The following is a 23,680-nucleotide window of genomic DNA, read 5'->3' on the forward strand; positions in this document are numbered from 1 at the left end:
TACTCCAAGAAGTACTTCTATTCTCAAACAATAGCCTTTCAGAAATTACAAATAGATTTCAACAGAAAGGAAGCAAAAGGTAGAGAAGAAATCTGGGAGCTGTAAACCCATTTACACCTCATTTAGTGGACATTACCTGCATAAGGGAATAACTGTATTAGAATCTGTTTTCAGCCTATTTTCAAACCTCACTGTGAGGAGAGACTAAAAGATTGGTCTTGGAGTATAATCAAGAAGTCATTTAAACCCAGAGGAGCGAAGAATATTTTCCAGATGGCGAGGAAAGCTTGAGCAGTTGATGTCACCCACCACAGGGAGAAGAGTCAGTGGCTGTGAGGAGCAGCCTCCTGCAGAGATGGGGAGATGGAGAGAAAACGCCTGAGAAGGGAGCCCCTGAATGTCTGTCTGAAGAGGCAGACTCTGCAGAGGAGCCCGGAGGTGAGGAGAGAGAAAAGTAAATAAGGAAGCAAAAGTGATTCTTGCGAGAACTGCGGGATAGGCAGAGCCTGATGTGTGGGAACGCTGGTGAGAACTGCTTCCTGGGCTTTGAGCCCTGACCACAAGCGGCCAGGATACTAAGCCAGGGCAAGCAGGGCTGGTGAAGGGTTCTCTGAGGGGTGTCCTTGAGGGGAACATACCAAGGAGGAAAGGAATTTGATCCAGTGTAAGGCTTATAAAAACAGCAAAAAATATGTAAGTCAAAGCTCAATAATTGGGGGTGGAAATGTAACAGAGCAGGGTGTGTGATGGGGATTTATTATTAAATCACCCCAAACTCATTTACCGAGTCCTTCTAGCCCAGAGAAGTAGCCCGGAAAACCAGATGTTTTCTTGTCCCACTGGAGTTAAATGAAAAGGAAATGATCTTTACCTGTTTTGAAGTTAGTTTTGTTTTTTTTTTTAAGTTAGATTTTAACTCAAAAATATTTGAGTTGGAAAGGACCCCCGAAATCATTTAGTTCAATGCACTCCTCTTACAGATGGGCAAACTGAGCCCCAGAGAGACCAAGCAGTAGCCGTGCAAATTATTATTGGCAGCGCTGCTGGTGGAACGTGACTGAAGCTGTAACTTCCCCCAAATAGAAGAGCCAAGAGGAAGGGGTCAAAGAACAGGTCACACACCTCAACACATGACAACATTGTATGAAAGTAACTGATTTTCAAAATAATGATCAATAATTATTTTTAAGAGGTAAAATTTAGTCTGGCCTACATAGTTTACTGAGACAGCAAAGACAATACGTTTTAGAAAGGCTGAGTCATGTGGTGGAATGAGCACTGGCCTTGGAGTCAAGACATAGGTCCAAAAGCTGGTACTGTGTGACTTCTGACAAGTAACTAAACCCTGCTGAACTCGAGCTTCCCTATCTGTGAAATGGGGATAATGCCACCTGCATTTGTTTTGAGGATCAGTTGATATAATGAATGTTAGTAAATTGAGATAACATAGGTGAAGTGTTTACAAGAGGACTCAGCACATCTATGAGAGGGCTGGTATTATTATGTGAAAGCACCCAACACACAACAGGTGTTCAATAAATGTTATTTGGAAGAGGATTTCCTGAGGGAGGATGAATAAACCTTGCAATGAATAGCTAGGGGAAGCTTTAAATCTGCTCATCCCCGCACTGAGAGGACTTAAGAAAGTGTGAGCAGCTAGCACTGAGCAGAGGTGGCCTCACAAATCTTCCAGGGGACGGGGCATCTGAGGCGGAGAACTTGCCGGTTAGGACTTCAAATGGTTCAGAATTAATTTTAATCCATTGAAGAAGAGATTGTTTGCCTGTGGCCCGGGGCAGATAGACAAGTTTCCCAAGTGATCAACTTTGGGTGTCAGAAGCCTTTTCACTCTCTCCTCCCGCCACATTTCATATTCCTCCTCTCTGTGACAGAAAAGTCACTTTTTCAAATCTTTCTCTTTGGAACACTGCTTTGTTTGTCCTGGGTCCCTGCGGGGTCTCCAACAAACATCTATTCTTTAATGCAGGGATCTTCAAAATGAAGAATAGGACTCTTGAAAAGTCCACTTGCAATCACACTTCACTGACCCAAGACCAGTTTGAGGGAGAGGCAAAGTCTGAGTTAGGGAAGAGTGTGACTTGTGAACCTTTTTCTCGCGTTGCGTTTCACAAAGGAAAGCCTCCTAAATGTTGCGTTGGATGTCCTGCTGAACTTTATTTAATGAACCGCCAAAGATTATGAGCAAAGGATAAACTGTTTTCACATGAATGGGTACTGCTGAAATACTTTAAAAGAAAGCTCAACATTCCTGCCACTATTTTGCTGTCAGCTTCTCCTGTCTTAGCCACAGTCATTTACACGCGCTGAAACCTTCAATGTGCAGGATTAGGCGTCCCGAGATCCTGAGCCAATGGTGACAAAGGCAGGAAGGTGATAGCTTAGCTGCCTGGCCCATCAGGCCCCAGTCTCTGGAATTAGTCTTGCTTCTCGGAGCCAGTATTTCATGCTTTTGGAGTGAATCTCAGATGTTCAGGCATGACTTCCTTTTGCCCGCTCTATTTTCCCAGGCCATACGGCCTGAATTCCACCTTGGTTTCCTTGTTTGTATTCACCCCCGAGTCAGTCCTCTGCTTTATCCAGTGCCCGGCACACAGTAGGCAGTCAATAAGCGTCTGCTGAACTGAACTGAACTGAGACTGAAGACCTCACCCGAAGCTCACCTTCGGTGGTGGAGACTCTGACCTATTCGGCCCAGCTCTTGTCAGTCTGTTCCCCTGGGGTCTTCCCCCCAAATCTGCAGCCAGTGACTGAGGACCTGCCTTACACTGGACTTTTGTCTGGGCCCTGCCAGGAAAACCTGCCCCTGTGTCCCACCTGCTAGATTGTGCCACTGTGGAAACCAACGGCTAGCTAGGGAATGGCAGAGTTCCTGCCCCGTGCCCCAGTGAACATCAGTATTCAGGTGGTGGGTCACTTCCCACGTGGGCCAGCCAGACAGGAGAGTTCCCATAGCCCAAGCACCACTCCTTCAGCCTCTGTCCCATCCCCAGGGACCAATCACTGGGCCCCCCGACACTGAGCCCACCCAAGATACACACCTGCTAGTAATATCAATTTGCATCACAAACCCTTTTCCAATACTGTAAACTTTGGCCCACTTCTGGGCCTGATTTAATGAGATTTTACTGTTGTGAAAACAAATCTTCTAACCCATCTGTTATATTTGCTATGGTCAAGGCAATAACTTCGAGAGGGTTTCAAATCTGACGGTGAAATTTCTAGGTTCTCAGTTTTTAGGGTCAGAGAAAGGATCTGCTGTCTTCCATCGGTATAGAATGCAAACACCCTTTATTCCACACTTACCTATTAAGCACCTACATAGCCCTGTGCTCGGCCACAGGACCCTGACAGTTGGAGGTGCTGAATTTTCCAGTGTTCTAGCTCACTATCTCCAGTTTGTATTTCATGGACCAGATCCTGGTTTTGGCTTTGGCAAATCTGGTCCTCAGAAAATGAAATCTTCAACTAGTGACTGTGTTGGATTCCCCTGCAAACTTGTGATTGAGAGCATGCAGCGCTCCCACCTCCTGAGCCGAGGACACACACAGCAGCCTACATCACATCATGACACCCAGGGAGCTGGCATAGAGCGCCACTGTGGCTGATGAGAGGGAGAAGGAACTAGCAAGAATAAGGTGTTAGACTTGCCCAAGGACGCTGAAAGGTCTGGTCTGAAGAAAGTGGAGCTGCCACTTCTGCTGCCTTCTCTTAAAATCAGCCTCAGAGCCCCAGAATCTAGGCTGCAGTCAGAGCCCTGGGCAGCAGAAGGAAACACACTCAGCAGGTGTTTGCCTGCTGGAAGACAGTGGCCACGGTGGGCATGGCCAGAGGAACTAGAACAGAGCCACGAGCACAGGGGAAAGAGCCTACCACACTGCCAAGGTCTGACTAGCAGAATAGCTCTGCCCTTGGCAGGTCCAAGCCTGGCACTGCCGCTCTCTAGTTGCCAGCAATAAAACTAAAGAATAACGGAGGGAAGGAAAGGTGAACTGAAGTGTAAACCACCCCCATTCCAACCGCCCCAGTAGCTGCAGGTGCCTTTAGCTCCTTGACTCTTTGCACCTGCTCTCCTGCCGGAACAAGTGGCCTATTGTGCGAGGCTGTACACAGGGAGGTGCTAAGCAAACAAAAGTGACTCTCCTGATCGTAAAATAGATGGGATTCCAGGAAAACTTTACCAAGCCAAATAAAAGTGATTGTAAAGCACTTGGTGAAACATAAACTGCTACATACATAAATACTTAATAAAAGCTCACAGCAATGCACACAAGGACAACTAGGTCAAAAATTACCCTAGCTCTCTAGCCCGGAGGGTCTCGGAAAAGAGAGAATGTTCTCCCTCCCTCAGGTTTTCTCAGCCACTTTGTATCCCCCTCTGCTCTTACCTGCCCTTCAGCCCTCGGCACTCCTCTAGATGTATCTCTCCCCTCAATGATATATCTCTGTGGTTAGAGGGCTTCTAATTTTCATTCTGGGTGGTTTGTGTCAAATATTATTAGGAGCAACAGACACTGAATTCCCTTTCTTTTGCTCAGAAGCTCCACTGGGGTCGTGAGGTGCTATGGGGGAAGACAATTTCTTTAAGGTTTAATTATGTGAATTTCACACCAAACTCTCCAATATCAGAAACTGAGACCTCTGACAACATCTCAAACAGCCAACCTACCTGCTCCCCTGTAGCCCCAAAGATACCTGGAGGATCTCTTCTAATGAGAATGATTACACCCCGGGGCTCCTTTTGAATCGCTTTCACTTTGGTCTGTTTGGGAAGCCATCAGGGAAAGAACTGGAAATTCAAAGTCACCAAGGTGGCTTTATGGCATCCCTCCTCCTCTCAGACTCTTCCCTCCCTCAAATATCCTTGCCATAGGATCTCATGGCCTGTTAGAGCTCGAAAGAGCTTTAGAGGTCATCCTGTCTAACTCCTTCATTTTATAAATAAAATGCTGAAGGGCTGTGACTTGCCCAAGGTCACACAAACCAGCTCGTGGTAGAGTCAAGACCCAGGCTGGACTTCCAGTCTAGGGCTAAAGGGTCTCTACTTGCATGGGCTCCACAGCTCCATAGGGGATACATAGGCAATGGCTTCATCATAAGAGATATCGTGTAGAGGAGATGCAATGGAGGTCATCGGCTCTTTCTCCCAGGAGATGCCACCTTCCGGCCCTGAGAAAATCTGAGAGCACAGAAGCATAGTGCAAGAGGCAGGAAAGGTACTGCAACTTGACTGGGTCTGGACTGGGGAGAGACCAAGGAAAGGATAGGATTTAGCAGCACAGGCCAGGGAAAGCCAGACAGGACACCCATCCCAGGTCTGCTGGACTAGAGAGGAGAGCAAGCTTAGATCAGGGTTTCCATCAAGAACAGGAAGAAGGTAGGAGGGTTTTGAACCCATGAAGGAGAGAAGCCAAGCATCTGACAGGCAGTAGAGTGGGTAAGAGAGCACAGATTGCCTGACTTTGGATCCCATCTCTCTTACTAGTGCTGTGGCTTTTGTTGTTAACCTCACCAATAAATGGGGGTAATAATCGTGTCCAGATCAGAAGGCTGTGGTGGAATTAACTTACTTAATGCACACATGGTAAGCACCATAGAAATGTTAGCTATTACCATCATTAAGCACCTTCACTGTTTCAGTCCTACTTTCTGAGCTATACCCTCTCTGCTCAGTCCTACTTTCTGAAGTTACACTGCACCCTCAGACAGGATTTGGAAGGGGCAAAGGAAAGAGAGAAGTTTTCAGAATGCCTCAGGCAAGAAAAGGTAAGAGAAGATAAACAGAGAAGGCAGAAAAACCAACAGAGCTGTAATTCCCCAGCTCTCCTTCATCCCTCCAAATGTAAACCTCCTACAACTGCACCTTTTCCCATATTTAGTAGCTCCTAAGGGCATAGGTGCCAGGAGGTGACCAACTGTCCCTCTTTGCCTGAGACTGAGAAATTTCCTGGGACTCGGGACTTTCTGTGCCCAAACTGGAAAGTCTTGGGCAAACTGGAACAAGCTGATCGCCGTAGCGGCCAGAAGGTGTTTGCTGTTCAGAATTGCTATTTGTTATCACTAGAGTGCAGAGCACTACTGCTAAATGTCATCCACTGGGGTTTGGAAAAGCTGTGTTATCCAGAAGCCATGCGAAGGGGGTTTTAATAGGACTTTCTTTGTGTCTATGAAGGGGAAAAAAAGAGTTTCTTCAATAAATGGGTTTCACCAGGGGAACGTTAGCCAGTTTGAGGATGATGGTTTTTAGCAGGACATTCACACAGCAATAGCCTCATTATCAATGATTCTTATTTGTTCACTTCGATTCTCTGATGCAGGCTGTCTTTCTCCAACTTCTATTCCCAGCACTGTGATTTATATGTGTTTGCAAGTAATAAAGCTGCGTTTATCGTAAAAGTCTGTCACTCAGACTTTTCATTAATTTAAACTGATGCTACAAATCCCTCAAAGTATTTCCTTATGCAGGGTCAATTGGTTTATTCAACACCATGGAATGACTTGTTTAAAAATAGAATTTGTGGGCTTCCCTGGTGGCGCAGTGGTTGAGAATCTGCCTGCCAATGCAGGGGACACGGGTTCGAGCCCTGGTCTGGGAAGATCCCACATGCCACGGAGTGGCTGGGCCCGTGAGCCACAACTACTGAGCCTGCGCGTCTGGAGCCTGTGCCCCGCAACGGGAGGGGCTGCGATAGTGAAAGGCCCGCGCACCGCGATGAAGAGCGGTCCCCGCACCGCGATGAAGAGTGGCCCCCGCTTGCCGCAACTGGAGAAAGCCCTCGCACGAACCGAAGACCCAACACAGCCAAAAATAAATAAATAAATAAATAAATAAAGTAGCTATAAAACGCAGCTTTCTTAAAAAAATAAAAAATAGAATTTGTGGGAATAGGTGAATTTGCTTAAGGAAAAAACTTTTTTTTTTGAAAAAACATTTTTTTAAGTAACATTTCTGGAGAGATGCATAGAGAGAGATACTCGGGAAGCTGCTAAAAGCTCTGTGTTTATAAAGAGAGCCCAGTAATGCTGTGTTAATTAGCCAATATATAGTTCCATTTATTCGTGGTAGAACTTCCCTCCATATCTGATCTACTTTTCTACATTAACACCTAGTAAATGGAGGGCGCCTCACAATTTTCAAAGCTATTTCATATGTGTTTGCTTATTGGAGGCTCACAACACCCTACGAGGTTGCCGGGGGAGAAATTAATTTCACCATTTCATAGAAGGAGAAAACAAAACACAGAGGGTTTAAGTAAACCTGTCCAAAGGCACACAGACATACCATGGGGAAGCTAGATCTGGTACTTAGGTTTGTTACCAACAAGTATGTTTGTTGCTTCATTTACTGAATTCAATAAAAATGTATGGAGAGTCTACTCTATGGCAGGTACAACTAAGCAATGAGGATATATAGCTAGAAGACACAGTGCTTGTCTTCTAGTGGAAGATTAGAGAAGGCGTGTAACCGGAGACGTGCCAGAGGGACACCTATGTGCCGAGGGTCTTAACCCAGACTAGGGCATGGGGCAGGAGGATTCAGGCTCCTCAGAAGAGATGCCATTGAGTCAAGGATAAGGAGGGGTGAGCCAGCACAGTACCTTTTTCTGGCCCCTTCTAGGATGGTCCTGGTCGTTAGCTTTTCAGCCTGAGTTCTTGTGTAGCGTAACCCCCTACACATCCCTCCAACTCAAGGCTGGTGTACCCTGACCTCGGGTGAGGCCAGCTCACTCTGGCTCTCGTTAAACGGGGACTCATCCCAGTTCTGAGCCTGAAGCTGTGCCCAGAAGTGAGAAAGGGGACAAAACGGGCCAGTGAATGGCTCAAGCTAGGGTGCTTTAAGATCCATCTGACATGTGGATCACTAAAATATTTGGGGACAAAAAGTAGGAAGCTCCTGTGCCACCGGAGCTACAAATGAAAATAAATTTTCCTTCACAGGGAAATGAAACTTCCTTACAGAGGCGACAAATCCAAGGATCAAAGCCAAACTCACGTAAAAAAGTAAAATTCATTGGCTTGAGAAATTGGGAAATCATGACCGATTTTAATGACCTCTCTCCTTTTCCACAAAGGTTAATCCAAGGGTGACAGAAAGGACTTCAGAGCATTGGACAACTAGACCCTTCCTGGTTTCTACTGTAAGTAAAATAGGAAGATTACCTGAGTCAATCACTGTTAAGAAGTTCTAGGAGGAACTGTTGAAACTGCCTTTGCTATAAAACAAGATATTGAAGGTAGGAAGGCCAGTCCAGTACATACCCATAGATGCAAATAACTCTCCCTTGATCACCAGTGGACCCAAATGCCCACCATTTGTGCCAAGCAGGGCCAGGGATGAGGATTTTAATGTTTTTGCAGAAGGGAGAAGAAAAAAGATAAAAATGAGAGGGAGCAGGTAAAGCTGTTTCCCTGAAGAATTGAGAAATGGATCATTGAAGGGAGCTAAAGTCAGGCTCCAACTCTCTTCCAGTAAAGAACTGGAAGAACCATTGTTATAGGCTTATTTTATTGAATAACAGCAGTAATAGCTACCCTTTCTTGAGGGCCTACTGTGTTCCAGGCACTATACTCCGTATTTCACAATCTTTCTGAATTCTCTCAACAATCCTTTAAAAGTAGAGATTATTAACTCCATTGTGCAGATGTGGAAACGGGCTCAGAGAAGACAAAGAACTAATACATACTGGAGCCGAAATCCAAACCCAGGCTTGCTGACCCCAAAGTTGTGAGCTGAAACACTCTACCCCATGGCTTTTTACCACTGCCATGTAACTTCGCAATTTGCCTCTGTGTGCTTTTTGTTAACTCCCAACTGCTTGACTTTATCAGTAAAAATCATCAGAGAAACTCAAGCAATATTCTGTATTTGCTTAAGTATAGGAAGAAAGGGCAAAAAGACTGGAGAGCTGAGTTTCTTTCAGTGGAGTCCCCAAAAGCTTACCCTGGGGGAAGAACTGGGGCCAGTGGCAGTAAAGAAGTGGCACCTGCCGACCATTTCCTGCAGCCTGCAGGGGAGAAAAATGAAAACCACGACCACAAAAGTCCCAACAACAAGGCAGCCAGAGGGATCTAAGAGCAGGGCCATTGGCAACAGGCTCCCAAGAAGGAGGCTTCCCTAACAGGCCTCTTCCTGTGCTTCAAACTCGGAGTCGCAAGAGTCCATTTTCATGATACTCAGCGACTGACTACCAGAAATAACACTTCTGGGTCAGAGTACCTGGATGAAAATGTTTCAGGTGTGTTCCATCTGTGTCAGTCAAAGGTGTTCTGATGAAGTGACACTGCTATCACTCAAGGACTGACTGTCCCCTTCACCAGGAAAAGGCCAGGGCACTTGTGCCTTCCAGCAGCCTTGCTTCACTCAATTCACCACCTCCCTTACATGCTCTCCGAGGGGTGAATAAAAAGCAATGGCAGATTTCAAATTCGTAAACAAATATCAACCAGAATGTATACAGCCAAAACCGTGTTGGGTCCCATCGACAATTCTGACATTACTTAAAACATTTCTGGAATGCCTCTCTGGAAAGCCCACTTAAAGCCAGTTTAAGTGTCACAAGAAATAAAGAGTCCCATTATTATCCTCTTACCCCAAATGAATCCCAAATGGTATGAGCCTGCTTGAGCAGCCTCCCCATTCAACAGTTTGGTTCCAAAAGATGTATAGATATTTACCCCAAATCCAGTTTACCTTTACAGGAAGAATGGCCTACAGCTCTTCACCCTTGCTCTGGACCTTTGCCCATCCTGCTCGGCCACACTCTAATGATATGATAACATCAACAGCTATCATTTATTCAGTGCCTACGGGCCAGCACACAGCTTCACAACAATCCTGCACAATAGGTACCATTATGCCCATCTTACAAACAAGGTAACAGAACGTGATGCTAAATGACTTGCCAGAAGCACAGAGTCAATGTGTAATCCAGGATGAAAATCTCCATCTGTATCGTTCTAATGACTGTGCTCACTCTTCCTGATAATGCACCGATCACCTGCTTCATGCATCCTAACCTCTCAGGGTCTTCTCCCTATAATTGTCTGTACCACTGATGATCAACGGGCTGAACACCAGCAACTTGCAGACTGCGGGAATGGCCATATGCCCTCAAGGCTTTTCCTAAAGAAGATGTCAAAAGATATCTTGAAGACTGGCAGCCTCAGTGAAATCAGTCTGTGACCTAGCAAAGCGCCTACTCGGAAGGAGAAATAATACTTCGAGGACATAAAAGCCCTGATGTGTTAAATAAATAATTTCTTAAAAGCAATTATAGGGCTTCCCTGGTGGCGCAGTGGTTGAGAATCTGCCTGCTAATGCAGGGGACACGGGTTCGAGCCCTGGTCTGGGAAGATCCCACATGCCGCGGAGCAACTAGGCCCGTGAGCCACAACTACTGAGCCTGCGCGTCTGGAGCCTGTGCTCCGCAACAAGAGAGGCCGCGATAGTGAGAGGCCCGCGCACCGCGATGAAGAGTGGCCCCCGCTTGCCACAGCTAGAGAAAGCCCTCGCACAGAAACGAAGACCCAACACAGCCAAAAATAAATAAATTAATTAAAAATAAAATTTAAAAAAAGCAATTATAGTCCTTCACGGACCCGTCTCCTAAGCCTTCCCAGCAAAAATAGAAGAGCTCTGGTGCACAGAGCAGTGATAGTGAGAGGAGACAGGTCTTACTCCACCTTCAGAATCACATTTCAAAGAGGAAGCTGTGTGGTGATATTGATTTGTTGACGGTATGGATATGCTGGGACCTGCCTTGGAGGCCCCAAATGCTCTCCGTATAATGAGATGATCCAACTGAGCACACGGGTGGGGCTGGCATAAGAACTAAGAGAACACAATCTGCTTCAAGAATAAGCCATCCAGCCTTCAACAGGTGGCTACAGACATCACTGTTGAGCCGTGAGGGTGTCTCCTCCTGCTACTTCAGACCTGACAGTTGACAAGTGCAGCCCATCCTGAATGTGGCAGACCATATTATGCTGTCAGTCAGTAGGATAAGCTGGGTTTTTCTCACTCAATTCTGCAGGTAGAGCTGCTGTATGTGACACTGTAATCTTAAGGGATAAATGTCACTGTATTGCCACAGAGTAGGTTCTGAAAAATAGCTGTCACTAAAGACAACTTTTGACATAAATCTATAACGGAAAATATGTCAGTCTAAGCCCTCAGAGGAATTATTACATGGGGGCGCACCCCAAATTTATCTGTCTTACCTTACCAGGATTATAAAAAATCTCTAGCTGACACAAATATTTCATGCTACACCAAGTTAAGTCATTTTCTATGTAATCTATTTTTCCTTCAAAACTTTTCCATGAAAAATCTTGACTTTCCTAAAGCAAGTTAGAATATGTAAGCTGCCACACTAGCTATACCTCAGTATTTTCATTCTAGGACATACAATCAAATCAGAAAAAAGTGAAGTGTCATGTTTCTGCTTCCAGGAAAACTGAATGAAATGAAACCCAAAAACGTCTGAAGGGGACCAAAAGCTGCGGAGGTAGACAGTGCTCCAAACAAAATAAAGTTACTTTCCCAGTCAAAAAATATATATATATACCAAAGCCCTATTTGTCCCTCTCTCCCTCCTGCCAGCCTTTCATAAGCAGAGCTTCCTGCGGGATAGGGGGCAAAGGAAGAACTAGCAATGAGAAGAGCTGGGGTATTGAAGGCTGCACCACAGTTTCTAACCCTCCGACCATCACAACAGGGGCTGCTAAGAAGAGAGCTATGAGCCTTGGCTACAGCAGGAGTTTAGTCTGACTTGTGCCTAAACAAGTTCAGAAGTAAATGACTTTAGGATCTGACTCAGTACCATTCAATATTATTTCCATGATCCGATGCTTACTTTCTTTCCTGTGCCCACTTCCTCTTGGCTCTGTTTTTTATTTTATATTTGCCTCCCCATTGGTGTTTTCATTGGCTATCCCATATGCAAAGTTCTATGTACACTGCCTTGAGCCTTTTGGAGAAAAGCTACAACGTAAACCTAAACTAACAAACAAAATTCAAATAATAAATAATAACCTATTTTAGCATGAGAACATGGGAGCTATGTATAGCGACTGCTGCATGCCACTGGCCTGTTCTGATGGGATTGGAACGAGCTGTGCAAGTGCATATGTGTGTCTGAATATGTATACACTCCGCACATCGGTCTTTTCTTCAATTAATTCCTTCATAACCAGATTGAAGATCCTGAAGGTCTTTCCATTTTGCTCTTTAAACCAGTGAAAACCTTGCTAGTGCTAGAAATTGGTCCCTCCCCTACCTCAAGTCCTCAAAACAGTGTTCTTAAAATAACTGCATTATAAACACAGAATCGACTATTTCCCCTCACCTTTCCTACATTATAGGGCAAAACCCAGCCGTTTTGTTCATCTCATTTAAAAAAACATGATTTTGTACATGTCAGGAATCGGGTGTTAATGGTTCTCTCATTCATTCCCACTTGTTGATATGACACAGTCTATCCCTCCAACTCAGCAGAAGAAAAACAGTCTCGTTACGCTACTTTTCTGAAGCATCCAGAAGGTTTAGAGACAAGAACAAAACTCCTTGAGAATTAAAATAATTGCTTTGTGTATTCCTGCTTCTGCCTTTCCAATTAAGCAGAGAAATCCTGGAGAGGCACTATAAACATCGGAAGACTTGTCTGATCAGTGGAAATAAGGGAGAATTTGCAGTGAGTGTGTGCGTCTATCATTTCTCAGGTGAAATGGAAGGTAAGATTGCGTAGGAGGGAGAGGATGCACCTTCACTGCAACGTGCCCCTGCAGATCTCATGGAGTTTATTCTCTAATGCCAGGTGCCCCATGTACTCCACTGAGAGTCCCAGAGTCATGCTGAGAAAATACAAAATGGATACTGATCCATAACGAACAAAAGTGGCCATGCAGATCTATCAGCCAGAAGATAACGGCAATATTCTGGGGCTGACATCTTGATCCAGGCCCATCAAGCACAGCAACATGGCAGAGGAGCAACAAAACCAGCTAGGACTGGATACAGAGGGAACTGAGGCATCGTGCCACAAAGCATAAGTAGTTGTATATGTGGAATTGATAACCTCAAAGTCACTAGGGAAGTACAAACTCCTGTAGGAGGTATGCGGATTGCAGGAGAGACCAGCTGACTATACACACAGCGCTGAGAAAAAAAGACTCAGGGGAGAAAAACTGCAAAGGAATATAGAGATGAGGCCAGGTGGAGGAGAGACTAGCATTTAGGTGGTGGTCAAGTATGATGGGGATGGGAGACCTGAAGGCTGTCCTGTTCTCAAGGTTAAGGGTGAGCCAAGCTGATTCAGAAATGGTGGGAAAAGCCTGATTAGAGCAGTAGTTGCTCAGGGTGAATATAAAAATGGGTGGAAAACTGATGACTGGATAAACAAAATGTGCTACACCCATGCAATGAAATATTACTTGGCATAAGAAGAAAAGAAGCACTGATACATGCTACAATTTGGATGAACCTTAAAAACATTATGCTGAGTGAATGGTTCCATTTATATGAAATATCCAGAATTGGTTAGTTGCCAGGGGCTGGAGGAAGGGGAGAATGGGAAGTGATCACTAATGGGTATAAGGTTTCTTCTGGGGTGATGACAAAGTCTTGGAACAAGATAGAGGTGATGATTGTACAACATAGTGAATGTACTAAATGCCACTGTGTTGTATAACTTAAAATGGTTAATTATATATTATATGAATTTCACCTTAATAAAACACACACACACACACACACACACACACACACACACACTAGCATGCACACCCAATACAAGTGGGTAGGAGCCTCTGCTGTGACGGCTCTGAGGGGAGCTCTCTCTGGACTGCTGAGGAAGGAGGCTGGTTGACTTTTTTCCTCTCATTCTTCTCCTTAAGTTGTAAACTCCTCAGCAGGGGCAGGCACTGCAATCTACCTATCACTGGATGCCCCACAGGGCCTAGTACATAGTAAGTGCTCAATCTTTGTTGAAGGAACCTGCATTATCAGATGTTAAATGTAGAAAAAAAAACCAGTATTTTTTTCTAACTAAGGTTTTTGAACATGTATAGGTTCAAACAGTTTCTCTCTTATGCTATTTTAAAATAAACTTGATTAAACAATAAAACAGGGCTTACATAGTATCAAACCATCCAGAAGAAGGGTGAAAATTTCAGCCAATTATCCAGATATTTGGCCTAACAGTTCGAAAAAGGTGTTTGAGAATGTATTTGCTAATTTGTTCACTCTTCATACAGGCAAAGCCTACATTTAGCTGTTAAGCCCAGTGTTAGCTTACTTCTATGGGCTCCTTTATTTTTCTCTTGGTCTCAGGGATTCTGTAATTGAAATTCACTGTAGTTCTACAAAGGCAAAAGATGGAGGATTTTCTGCCTTTGGCAATGGTAGGAGATCATTGCCTGTAGGATACATGGTGACTCTCATGACGGAGTATACCTCACACAAGCCAAGCTTGCTAATTTGAAGATTTCTCTGTGAAATCCTGGAAGCCAATATTTATCTCCAGCCAAGATGAGGAGGTGGTGGAGAGAGGGGGAGGTGAGAAGGACAAATGATGCTTATGTGGTACTCCCTGAGACTAGATCTGTGAAAACGTTCTTTTCCTGCATAGTTCAATTGCTTTTATTCATAAGAGATAAAAATTGAAAGGATGTGAAATATGACCTTATTTAGAGAGACAATGACTTGTTTGACTCTTTAAAAGTTGAAAGATCTGTACGTCCATAGTAGGAGGGTATAAACAGCTATGATAACCCAGCGGACATGGATACTGATCGATATTTTCTTCAACGTCAATATCTTCTTTTTAATCAGGTATCTCCACTGACAAGTCTTGTTCTCTTTCAAGATCCTTGATTTTCATAAATTTTCTTGACTAAAAGTAAAATATTTTCAAAGGAACACAAATCCAATCTATAAAGGCAACAAAGTAACAAGCCACTTAACAATATGAATTGGCAACTGTTACTTAAGACTAAATTAAATGAGAAATTAAATGAAAAGCACTGGAAAGAGGATTTAACTATAGATGAGACATGCAGCGCAAAGCTAATCTTCATAAATGGTGCAAATAGAGGGCACACATGTCCTCAGGCTACAGAACTTCATATTATTAAATGTACATTCTTGAGTAATTTTGTAAAAATCTAGTTCGACACTATTCCCTAGTCCCATCGTTGCGTTAGGTCAGTGATTAAAGTACAGGTTAATTATAACCCGAGGTTGCCAACCATGGAAGGGTCAACTTCCTGGATTACATTATCCTTATTCTGTCTACCAACACATTTGATTTCCTTCCTTCCTCCCACCTTCTTTGTCTTCCTTCCTTCTTTTATTTCCTGCAGAATATATATCAACAATAAAAGTTGTTCCGAAAAAATTGTTTTTTCAGAAGTACAAGTAAGAGTTTGGAATAATGGCTTTCCTCCATACTATAATATTTATTTTATTTTATCATTTTCAATATCCTAAGATATTAAAAGCTAGCAAATTAAACAAAGAAGTTTAACAGAGTTATTTTAATGGTGCAGAAGTGCATTTAGTTAACTTTTGGACTCATTCAAAGTTAGCAGGCTTTGGATTCTTCCATTTGATAGAAAAGGACTTTCTTGGTTCCAGGACAACATCCTTCATGAAAGTATACTGAACATGAAGTAGTTTATATGAGTAAAATTCAATTTTTAAAAATCCCACTAATTCGGGACTTCCCTGGTGGTGCAGTGGTTAAGAATCCGCCTGCCAATGCAGGGGACACGGGTTTGATCCCTGGTCCGGGAAGATTCCACATGCCGTGGAGCAACTAAGCCCATGCGCCACAACTACTGAGCCTGTGCTCTAGAGCCCACGAGCCACAACTACTGAAGCCCGCGCGCCTAGAGCCCGTGCTCTGCAACAAGAGAAGCCACCGCAATGAGCAGCCCGCGCACTGCAACGAAGAGTAGCCCCCACTCACCGCAACTAGAGAAAGCCCACGTGCAGCAGCGAAGACCCAGTACAGCCAAAAAAAAAATAAAAAATAAAAAATAAAAAATAAAAAAAAATAGGCCTGCCTGACAAGAAATTCTTTTGAATTAACTAAAACTGGATCATCTGATATTTCAGAAGACATATCCAGTGGGGTTACAACATTTGCTCTAAACAATCACAACAATGAGGAAACATATTAGTGCTTGATTCACAGTAGGTACTCAAATATTTGTTAAATGAGTAAATAAATGAATGATTACATTAGTAAATAAATATAAACCAAAATTTCCATGGTTACAAGATATGCTGCTTAAAACAAATTAGTGTTCAGGGACTGTTCATTTTTCACCATCTTATACCAGTGGGTAAGTCATTGGGATGGTTTCTCATCAAGTTTATGCAAGAACCACATATTTGACCTGTGGGTGTTTTCCTTTTTAAATATTATATCATTTATACCTGTTTTAAGGCATCTGCTTTTTATAAAGCCAAATACCAACTGCTTTCCTTTGACAATTGAAATGAATACGTCGTAACAGTTAGGTACATTTCCATGATTCTACTCAGTACCTGATAGAGATTTTAGGGTGATAAAGATACACCATTTCTCCAGAGTAGAGTGGGCTGCATGGGGCCATTAATCCCTCCAGCCTGATTCACATTTGCTACAGAGAAGTCTATCTCCAGGGTGGCATGCAGCCTCGGTCTCATTAGCACCTCAATCTCATTGTTCCAGGTCAGTACAAAGCTTAGTTGAGAAACAAGCTGTTTTCAGGCATGTGTTCTACTTTACATTGGGAAGAGGAGGGGTGGTGGGGGAAGGGAGAAAGAAGAGAAGTAACACGAACTGAGCTTCCAGTATCTGCCAGTCTGCTAGGGACTTTACCTCACCTACTAGTTACAACAACCCTGTGAGATGCCCCTTCCTTACAGAAGAGGACCTTGAGACTTTCTAGGTGAAGTCACTCACCCCAGGCCACACGTAGTCAGTAACAGAACTGAGATGCAAATCCAAGTTCATCTGGCTCCAAAGCCTTCCTCTGTCCATGACATTACATTGCTAATTAATTCCATTTAGCATCATGATTAATTATCCTGTGTCCGGATATTGGGTTCCACTAGAATGTAAGCTCCTCAAAGCAAGTAACTTGCCTATCTTGTTCACCCTCATATCCCTAACTCCTACCTTGGTGCCTAACACATAGTATCTCAAACATAAATGTTGAAGGTATGGATGAATGTATAAATCCATAAGGAAATAAAACACACAGACTGCCGGAGCTAGAGGTGCTCTAATCCAACTATCTCGGTTTTTAGATGGGGAAACTAAGGCTCGGAGGGATTAAGTTGCTTGCCCTTGGTTAAACAACTGGTCAGTGAAAGATTCAGAACTTGCATCCAGCACTCTTCTGTATTCTCCTCTCCAACATGCTACCCCTTGCACAGACATTTTTGAAAGCATGTTCATCAACTCCATATGGTTTCCTAAGCATTCTACCCTCCCGATTTAATTCTTTAATTGTAAGCTATTCCTTACACATGCAAAGCAATGGAGGTTAGGAATACCATTAGCCCACTAGAATGAAAGCTCACTGAGGACAGGAAAATTTGCCTGTTCTTTTCACTTCGACATGACTGGCACTTAGAAAATGCTCAGTAAATATTTGCTGAAGAAATGAATATATATTATTTCCTTTCCAGCGATAAGCAAATTCTTCAGAGATGACGAATGTTAGCACAGATTATACTAAGAAACACTCAAATGATTAAACATTTCAGTAAAAATACTGTGAAATGGTACTCCTCCTTCCCTCCCCTTTCTTCTTTCCTCTATCTTCATCTAGAACACGGGGCACGGGGCGGGGGAGATAATGCTATTTCATAGGATTGATGTAAGGATAAAAAGAGTTAATACATATAAGCACTTAGCATGGTGCTTAACATGTAGTTAACTCTCAATAAATAACAGCTATTAGTACAAATATGATTTCTTCAAATCAATCAATCAATCAATCAATAAGGGCCCACATAATGAGAAGATGGAAGAAGCCAAAGACACCCCCCCCCAAAAAAAGACTTGTTTTATGCTTTACAATTTGTAAAATGTTCCTGAATCCATAGTTCTCCATGTGCTTCAAAGTTTGTAAGTTCTATGAGGGCTATAAGTTATAGACGGCATCCACTATGTCGGAGATGTTCATGTGTATGTTTTTTTCTAGAATTTTTCTCATGAAATTAATGGAGAGAAGACATAACTAACATTGAGCTGAACATATGATGAGTATTCCTCAAATATTGCTACATTTAACGTGAGAAAAAGATTACCTCTCCACGAGTTCTTGTCCATTCCAGCAAAGGGTGTCGTTTTCAGCCACAGGGCTGTGGCTGCAGATGTAGCCAGGCAAAGCACTGTAGAAGCTGATGAAAGATTTTAACTTCTGAATTAGTTCCCTGAAAGAAAAACAAAACATCTGTGTATAAGATGCAAGTAAACCCAGTATGAGGTAAGTTTAATTTCCTTATCAGCATGACAGAAAGGCTCTGCCAAGCTGATTAGAGCAATAAATGATTTAAAAAGACATTCTTGGCTACGAGGCCACAATTTAGGTTTTTGTTTTTTAAATCAATAAAATGACAGAAAAAAATTTGCCTGCCATATAAGGTGCTGTTCCTATCAGAAGGGTGATTTAATTCCACCATCCATTTTTCTAACACGTTCAGCTTCCATTTTTTGTTCAGATGCTGTTACCCACATTCTCAAAGGCGCTGATTACAAGGCACACTGAAGCACTACATATCTTTTGGTTTCTGAGTGTAACCGAGTGCATTGATTGTAATTTACAATGCTATTACCCTAGAGATGGCCCCTTTCCATATAGACTCTGGCTAATAGTTGCAGATCAGAATCGCAGGGTGCTCAGAGCAGTATAAGCTCTGTGAAATTCTCCTGACAATATCATCAGAGAAACTCACATCTGCTAAAGGAGGAAGGTTTCTTTGTTCTTTGTTTATATATTGTGGTTCCTATGGGGGTGGGGGTGGGAGGGGTCCTAGTATATTTTATTATATATTTGCTCTGGCTTTCATGTTATAAGAGTGTGTGTGTGTGTGTGTGTGTGTGTGTGTGTGTGTGTGTGTGTGTGAGAGAGAGAGACAGGAGACCAAGCGAACGTATTATATATGCAAATATGTATAAACACACACCCATAAATACCCAGCAAAACTTTTGGCCTATTATCTTCTTTCAGATGTACATGGACATACAAAATAAGACACTATAGACTGGAAAGAAGTGTTTATGCTTATTAAGAAATATTAAAATATCTATGTAATAGATGTCCAGTAGTAAACAAACCAAAATAAAATATTCTTTATTTTCTAAAGCAATATTCCTTGTAGAACGGAAGTTAAAGAGTACTTCATATATATTCAAGTCTATCTTAAGTCTTCACTAAGTTTTTAGAGACTCTCACCAGGGAATTTGCTGGCAGTGGAGTAATTATTCAATACTGTCTCCAGGCTAACAATGGACTGACCTGATATATAGGCCTTTAGAGGAGCCCAGAAATGCCTTCTGGGGGTTGTTCTCAGATCTGGCCAAAAGAGGAAGACTGGTGGAAATTACTGTCTTGCATTTAATGCCATTTTCCATTTTATTACCATAAAACAATTCATTTCAACTAATTTAGAGAAAGAGAGAGAGAGAGAGAGCACTTACGACACTCAGCACATCTTCACAAAGGCTCGGGTCACAGTAAAGCCAGGGTGATGTACAGAACAACTCGAGAAGGGTTATTGAGACATATATAACTCCTGATACCCCAACAGTTACGTCCTGCTCTGCTCAAACCCTCTCACAGCCTACTGCTGGTTGCTGAGCTATAACTCCTGATACCCCAACAGTTACGTCCTGCTCTGCTCAAACCCTCTCACAGCCTACTGCTGGTTGCTGAGATCTGTCAATCTCCAAAGTGAAGAGGCTCAATATAGGGCTCTGAAGATAAAAGTCAACACTATAGTTTCTCACAGAGGAAAAAGATGAGCTCAATTAATGCTAATAGGGGAGATGCTCTGTTTTACAAGGTAATAATACGGTTCCCAAGAGTGGAAACTGAAAGACTAAAGGCTGAGTAATTCCCCTCATTCCATGAGGAAATGGAATACAGCCATTAGTCTATGGGAAGTGATGGCCCTCCCTTTAATGAAAGAGTTTCCCTTAGGCCTCCTCCTACCTCCAAACTCTCTCTCACTAACATAGCACATAGCAAGAAAAATTGAACCTCATAGCAAAGCCTTCCAATTTGACTTCCCTAGAAGTTAAAACAAACAAACAAACAAACATAACACTCTGAACTTCTTCCAGCCTCCCAACTCTTGCAGTTTTTTTCTTGGCTGATCATAAAGACCATTGACAAACTGAAGAAGATTCAGAGAGGGTCTATCTAAATGTCGAGGGGACAAAGGGATGCGATAAACCTAAGACCTCCAACTTTAGTATGGAGGGATATTACTTGGTGGGGTCAAAATAAAAGTCTAAGAAAGCCACAAAGGCTGTGAATAATGTCTAGGTCATCAAATTCTAGAACTCGGGGAATCTCTCTGAAACTTGAACAAGGTAACTTGGGGAAATAAAAGACCATCCTGCTTCACAGAGTACTCATTACCTCCACAGGACATACAGGAGGGACCTAGGGAGAGATAGTGTTTTTAAAACTTGCTTCTGAATTAGTTATTTTGAATTTAGAACACAGTTTCATTTAGGAACTATGATATGGTGATGGCTGGATTCTCAGAACAGCCCCTTAAAACCCATTAGGAGTAGTAGCTAAGAGCACTGATTTTGGAGTCTGACCCATGTGAGTTTCAAATGCCAGTTACTCTCTCACTTATTTAGCAGTAAAACCTTACTAGACAGATTCTAAACTTCTCTGAGGCTTAGTTTCTTTATCTGTAAAATGAAGCAAATGATAGGTTGCTGGGATGATTAAATGAGACAATGCATGTAAAGTGTTTAGCATAGTAGCTGGCACAGAGTAATACCTCCACAGTGTTAGTCATTTGGCGATTTATTTCCATTATTATGAGCCTGTAGAATATAAATATAGTATATATATGAAATATATATTATATCCCAGATAAATTTATGTATGCAAGATAATTAAGTTGTTTTCAAGTTCCAGATAACTTTATATGTGCAAGATAAATAATACTTCATCTTTTAAGGTGGGTATTAAAAAGTACAACCATGTTTTCTCCCTAAATATTTTTCCTGTTATTCTTTTTCAAAAATTAGCTAGCTGTTGGGCTGGGTAAATCACTGGACTAATCTGGTATAGCAGTTTAGATGGTCTTTGCCTGGTAGGAAAGTGGTGGTGGCCTTTACAAGGATTTGTGTCTAAGAATCCGAAATTGAGTAACAAATGTGGAAGACCAAGCCAAGATGAAGTCGAGTTTAAAAAGGTAGGTTAATCATCAGGGAAAGGCAAATCAAAACCACAGTAAGATACCACTTCAAGATGACTATAATAAAAAAGACAACAAGTGCTGGGAAGGGTGGGGAGAAATTGGAACTCCCACACATTGCTGGTGGGAATGTAAAACAGCACGACCACTATGGAAAACAGTTTGGTGGTTCTTCACAAAGTTAAGCATAGAGTTACCACATGACCCAGCAATTCCACTACTAGGTATATAGCCAAAATAATTCAAAACAAGTACTCAAATAGGTACATGTACATGCATGCTCATAGCAGTATTACTAACAATAGCCAAAAGGTGGAACAAGACAGATAAACAAACACATATTCTATACGATGGAATATTATTCTGTCTTAAAAAAAGTATTCCTGGGCTTCCCTGGTGGCGCAGTGGTTGAGAATCTGCCTGCCAATGCAGGGGACACGGGTTCGAGCCCTGGTCTGGGAAGATCCCACATGCCGCGGAGCAACTAGGCCCGTGAGCCACAACTACTGAGCCTGCGCGTCTGGAGCCTGTGCTCTGCAACAGGAGAGGCCACGATAGTGAGAGGCCTGCGCACCGCGATGAAGAGTGGCCCCCACTTGCCGCAACTAGAGAAAGCCCTAGCACAGAAACGAAGACCCAACATAATCAATCAATCAATAAATAAATCTTTAAAAAAAAAAAAAAGTATTCCTGCATGCTACAACATGGGTGAACCTTGAAAACATTATGCTAAGTGAAAGAAACCAATCATGAAGGATCACATATTATATGATTCCATTTATGTGAAATGTCCAGAATAGGCAAATTTAGAGAGGCATAAAGTAGATTAGTGGTTGCTTTGGGCTGGGGGGATGACGGTTGGGGAATGATAGCTAAAAGGTATGCGATTTCTTCTTGAGGTGATGAACATGTTCTAAAATTGATTGTGGTGATGGTTGCACAACTCTGTGAATATAATAAAAACAGCTGAATTATATACTTTAAATGGATGAATCGTATGGTGTGTGGATTATATCTCAATAAAGCTGTTATTGAGATTTACCTACAAAAAAGGGTAGAGAAGAGGTGAAATGTGTCTCAGAGAAAGAGAGGCTTTGTCTATAAGAGAGAGATACTCCTTGGAATAGTGGAAAGAGACGATCAGGAGAGCTGGGAAAGAGCCAGGTTTGGATGAACATGAAACAACGGCCCGGGTGAAGGGTGAGAAAAGAAATGTATAAGGGCCACAACTTCAGCACTGCAAGAGCTGCAAACAGTGGTTAAAATCTATTTCTTCCTTCAGCTTATAAAATGAAGTCTGCTTTTTTCTCATCATAAAAGAAATATATGGTCACTATTGAGAATTTATAAAATATAGAAAAGTAGAAGGGGGAAAAAAAACCTTATTTATAGTGCTACCAGCCAGATAATCACACTTAATATTTGGATATATTTCCTTTCTAGACTTTCCTCTCCAGTAAAGTTTTATGTTTATTTCTCTAAAACCTATTCTTCTTGATAGGCTTGTTCACTGAGTTCTCTTTGGTTCTCAGTGTATATTATTCCCATTAGAACCCACCTAGAATCCCAGGTAGATGTGATTAGGAAAGAACATCAAAATAATGAAGTAAATGCTGGTTCTCAAGTAATTCCCAGGACCTGTGGGATGAGGCAGTAGCCACTTCTGTGAGAACAAGGAGCAGGGCTCCAGCACATTTAGCAAACTGGCCAATACTTTTGAGCCCCCAGATACAGTGTTCCGGTGCAGGCCACTCCTTCACGCAAAAACTTCTAAATACTGTGAGAAAACAAATTTTGGTTTCCAAAGAAACTTTGATTTTTGAAAGGAAAGCCAGACATCCTATTTTTCAGGGTAGAAGACTTTCTAAACTGTTGGGAGAGTTAATGAGCTTTTCAAAAGAGGGCGACAACAGGTAATAACGTCCTCTGACACCACAGCCCTGAAAGCAGCAGAGTGTGACAGGAGTAGTTTACTGCCTACTGGGTTTACTGCGCCTGTCTTATTTCTTCTCTTCTTTGTCACTCCTTCCTAAACTTGTTCTGGCATGGGAATTAAGTGCATTTTATTTTTACCTTTTCTTAAATAAAGCTTTCTATCTCCCTGCTTATAATTTTAAAAGGAGGTGAGTTAAATATATTTCTATTTATCTCTTTGAAGAAAGATACCTGAAACTAAATTGACATATTAATTATCCATGTATGACCCAGTCCAGATTT

At 42.5% G+C, this 23,680-nt stretch overlaps 1 protein-coding gene across 1 annotated transcript in view; it reads right to left on the minus strand.

The window, feature by feature from the left end:
• The window catches only part of GPC3 (glypican 3), a 425,362-nt gene that overhangs the window by 119,917 nt on the left and 281,765 nt on the right, over positions 1-23,680 (minus strand). Inside the window, exon 5 of the mRNA XM_059910058.1 lies at positions 18,326-18,451. Coding sequence (XP_059766041.1) covers positions 18,326-18,451 — 126 coding nt within the window. The remainder of the gene's footprint in view (positions 1-18,325; positions 18,452-23,680) is intronic.

The sequence above is a fragment of the Balaenoptera ricei genome, chromosome X (assembly GCF_028023285.1).
Source record: "Balaenoptera ricei isolate mBalRic1 chromosome X, mBalRic1.hap2, whole genome shotgun sequence".
Taxonomy (NCBI): domain Eukaryota; kingdom Metazoa; phylum Chordata; class Mammalia; order Artiodactyla; family Balaenopteridae; genus Balaenoptera; species Balaenoptera ricei.